The 3,915-nt window shown below is 64.4% G+C and overlaps 2 protein-coding genes across 2 annotated transcripts in view; one reads left to right on the forward strand and one right to left on the reverse strand.

Moving 5' to 3' along the window:
• Positions 1 to 1,364, forward strand: part of SYCN (syncollin) — a 4,620-nt gene extending 3,256 nt beyond the window's left edge. Inside the window, exon 2 of the mRNA XM_025193400.1 lies at positions 24 to 1,364. Within this exon, the coding sequence (XP_025049185.1) occupies positions 24 to 362 (339 nt within the window). The 3' untranslated portion in view covers positions 363 to 1,364. The remainder of the gene's footprint in view (positions 1 to 23) is intronic.
• A 475-nt stretch (positions 1,365 to 1,839) lies between these two features.
• The window catches only part of PAK4 (p21 (RAC1) activated kinase 4), a 9,345-nt gene continuing 7,269 nt past the window's right edge, over positions 1,840 to 3,915 (reverse strand). Inside the window, exons 5-7 of the mRNA XM_025193402.1 lie at positions 3,652 to 3,777; positions 3,223 to 3,320; positions 1,840 to 2,805 (exon numbers count right to left, since the gene is read on the reverse strand). Of these exons, the coding sequence (XP_025049187.1) occupies positions 2,589 to 2,805; positions 3,223 to 3,320; positions 3,652 to 3,777 (441 nt within the window). The 3' untranslated portion in view covers positions 1,840 to 2,588. The remainder of the gene's footprint in view (positions 2,806 to 3,222; positions 3,321 to 3,651; positions 3,778 to 3,915) is intronic.

The raw sequence follows: 3,915 nt of genomic DNA on the forward strand, positions 1-3,915 counted from the left end.
TGGCGTGCCCGGGGGGGGCGCAGTGCCCGGCGCCGGCCGACCTGAAGGACATCAACGGCACCAAGCTGTGCGCCCAGCTCTACGTGGACGCCAGCCCCTACTACGACCAGTGCTGCGGGGGCCGCGTGCTGCCGGTGCCGCCGGGCACAGACATGCCCTACCTGCCGCGGGACTGGAACGACTGCTTGTCGTCGCTGGTGGTGGCGCCGCGCTGCGAGCTCACCGTCTGGAGCCGGCGCGGCAAGGAGGGCGCCACCAAGCGCTTCAGCGCCGGCGTCGTCTACCGGCTGCAGGAGGTGCGCAAGGGGCTGCTCGGGGACTGGGACGACAGCATCTCCGCCTTCTACTGCAAGTGCAGCTGAGCCGCCTTCCCATGATCCTCTGCGCTTGGAAACAGCCTTCCCATCGTCCTCCCTGCTTGGAAACAGTCTTCCCATGATCCTCTCTGCTTGGAACGGCCTTCCCATCGTCCTCCCCGCTTGGAACGGCCTTCCCATCATCCTCCCCGCTTGGAAACGGCCTTCCCATGATCCTCTGCGCTTGGAAACGGCCTTCCCATGATCCTCTGCGCTTGGAAACGGCCTTCCCATCGTCCTCCCTGCTTGGAGCGGCCTTCCCATGATCCTCTGCGCTTGGAAACGGCCTTCCCATCGTCCTCCCCGCTTGGAAACGGCCTTCCCATGATCCTCTGCGCTTGGAAACGGCCTTCCCATGATCCTCTGCGCTTGGAAACGGCCTTCCCATCATCCTCCCCGCTTGGAAACGGCCTTCCCATGATCCTCTCTGCTTGGAAAACGGCTTTCCCATGATCCTCTCCATTTGGAAACAGTCTTCCCATGATCCTCTCCGCTTAGAAAACCGTCTTCCCATGAATCACTCTGCTTAGAAAACAGCCTTCCCATGATCCTCTCTGCTTGGAAAAAGGTCTTCCCATGATCCTCTGCCCAGAAAAACGGCTTTGCCATGGTCCTCTCTGCCTGCAGAAGCAGCTTTCCCTTGAGCTGCTTGGAAAGCGACCTTCGCATGAACCTCTCCCCAGAAAAACGGCCTTCCCATGATCCTCTCTGCCAAGGAAACGGTCCTCCCATGATCCTCTCTGCCTGGGGAAGCATCCCGCTTGGAAACGGCCCCCCGCGATCATCTCTCCCTGGGATTTTGGCCTCCTCATGAGCATCTGATTGGCCTTCCCATGATGCTCTTTGCCTGGGAAAGCTGCCTTCCCATGATCCTCTGCTCCCCAGACCAGCCTCTGCACCCCGCCTCCTGCCAGCAATAAACACTTCCACCCAGAGAGGTTCGAGATGCAGCTTGTTTTTCCCAGCATGCTTTGTTCCTCCACCCCTGACCCCAGCCCCAGGGCCCCGCGCGGGCACCCCAGAGTCCTGCCAGCCAGCCCCCACCCCCACCTGCCTCTAACCACTAGTCCCTTCTCCCTGATTAACCCCTTCCCTTCCATGCCCCGCCCCCACAGGCTGTCCCTGGGATGGGGCCCCGAGCCAGCCTCCCCGGGGGGGCCTCCATCCACCCCATGGCCCCCCCAAGCCCTGCCGGTGCCCCTCACTCCCCACCCACAGCCCCCAAGACCCCAAAACCCAGCTGCTGGCCAAGGCAATTGGCCCCTGCCCAGACCTGGCCTCTCTCTTGGGGGCTGGGCCACATCTGGGGGGCTGAGACCGACCCCATAGCTGGGCTGGGACCTCCATAGCCAGGTCAGGACCCACCATAGGTGGGCCAGGGACCCCTTAGTCAGGCCGGAGACCCCCACAGCCAGGCTGGGATGCCAGGACCCCCTCATGTGTCGTCATTCCCCCCCTGCCCCTCCCAGCCCCGACAAAGCCCAAGGCAGCAGCTCCAAAACGAAAAAACCCTTTAATAGTAAAACTGACCTGGACCCGATCAGGACAGAGTCCGGCCCAGCCCCGCCCAGGGCTCAGCTCACAGCTGGGCCGGGGGCCGGACACCCCCGAACTGCAGTGTTACAAAAGCCCCGTATAAATAGCAGTTGCCCCCCCCCCGCCCGGCTCCCCCTCAGTAGTGTCCTCCTGGGCAAGCTCTGGGGTCCCAGCCCCGGCCCCGGAGCGAATCCCGGGGTGGGGGGAGCAGTGGGGTCAGGATCCGGCCCAGGCAGGGTGCAAGGCTGTAGTGTGGTAGGTGGGGGCTGGTGTGGCCCACCCTGGAGGGGGGGTCAGGAGAGGGAGGGAGCTGAGGCAGGTGCATCTCACCCCCCCCATCATTGTGCTGGTCTCCAGGATCGGAGCCATTCGGGGGGGGTCGACACAGATGCCCCTTGCCTGGACCCCCCCCACACACACCCAGCCCCATGGGGGAGGGGTCACGGGGGAGGAGCAGGCTGAGTTAACCCCCTCCCAGGCCCAGATTCACCCCTTTGGGTGTCTAAAAAAGGGGGGGGGCCATAATACCCCCCAGCTCAGTAGTAGGGGCCACGGGGCGGGGGCAGGGAGCCCTCCCGTGGCCGGGACAGTAGTGGCACAGTCAGTCCGGTCCGTGGGCCCCGTGGCCAGGCTGGGCAGGGGGGGTCCATGGCCCCCCCCCACCCCGGTCTTTGGTGCGCGGCGGCGGCGGGCAGCTCATCGCAGCCGGTGCTGGCGCATGAGGGGGACGATGGCAGCCGGTGGCCCGGCCTTGGCCAGGAAGGGGTGGGACAGCAGCTCGCCTGCCGTGGCTCGTGCCGCCGGCTCCCGCACCAGCAGGCGCTCCAGGAAGCCCTTCAGCAGCGGGGACACCTGGGGGGGGATGAGGGGCATGAGGGCAGGGGCCGGGGGGAGGAGGCAGAGACCCCCAGCCCTGCACAGCTCTGAGCTGTCACGCCAGGGTAGGTGCCCCCCGTCACATCCCATAATGCTCCCCTCCACCCCATAATAATTCCCAAACAGATCCCATAATATTCTCCCCACACCCCAGAATACTCCTCTTCTCCCCATCATACCCCCCACAACCCCTCCCCACACCCACCCCATAATACCACCCACCCCATAATCCCCCCACATTCGCCCTATAATCCCTTCTCCGCATCCCATAATACTCCCCTCCAGCTGATCAATCCCACCTCATAATGCACTGCCACCCCATCATACCCTCCACCCTGTAAACCCCCCACACCACATACCCCCCCACACCCCATAATACTAACCCCACATCCCAAAATACCCTCCACACACGCCAATACCCCCACTCCATAATACCCCCCACACCCCATAATACTCCACCCCCCTCATGGCCTTGAGCGGCGGCTCGTTGAAGTAGGGGGGTTCCCCGTCCACCATCTCCATCACCATCACCCCCAGCGACCAGATGTCCACCTGCCCGGGCAGGGGGGTCAGTGGGGGCGGGGCAGGGGCTGGAGCTCCCCACCCCCACCCCCATCCCCTGAGCCAGGGAGTGCCACTCCAGCAGTGCCTGGCTCCCAGGCTCCATAGATGAGGGCGAGAGGGGGAAACTGAGGCACGGTGGGGAAACAAGTATGGTGGAAGGGGAACTGAGACATGGGGAGAGGGGAAACTGAGGCACAGAAACCACAGTGTGGAGGGGAAACAAGCATAGGGGAAGGGAAACTGAGGCGCAGGGAAGAGAAACAAGCACAGGGGAGGGGAAACTGAGGCACAGGTTGCGGGGAGGGGAGGGAGGTCTCACCTCAGGGCCGTAGGGCAGGCGGGAGATGAGCTCGGGCGCCATCCAGTAGGGGGTGCCCACCAGGGACTTGCGGCGCGGCACCTCCTTGTTCACCTGGGCGCAGAACCCGAAGTCCGACAGCTTCACCTGGGGGGACAGGGGGCAGGGTCAGCTGGAAGGGGGGGCAGACCCAGCCTGGGGGGCAGCTCTAGCACTGCCCGCACCACAAAGGATGCCTGGGGGGTTGGGGGGTCCACCCCATGACCCTGGGCTGGGGGAAGCCCC

The sequence above is a fragment of the Alligator sinensis genome, unplaced genomic scaffold, assembly GCF_000455745.1.
Source record: "Alligator sinensis unplaced genomic scaffold, ASM45574v1 scaffold107_1, whole genome shotgun sequence".
In the NCBI taxonomy this organism is placed as follows: domain Eukaryota; kingdom Metazoa; phylum Chordata; order Crocodylia; family Alligatoridae; genus Alligator; species Alligator sinensis.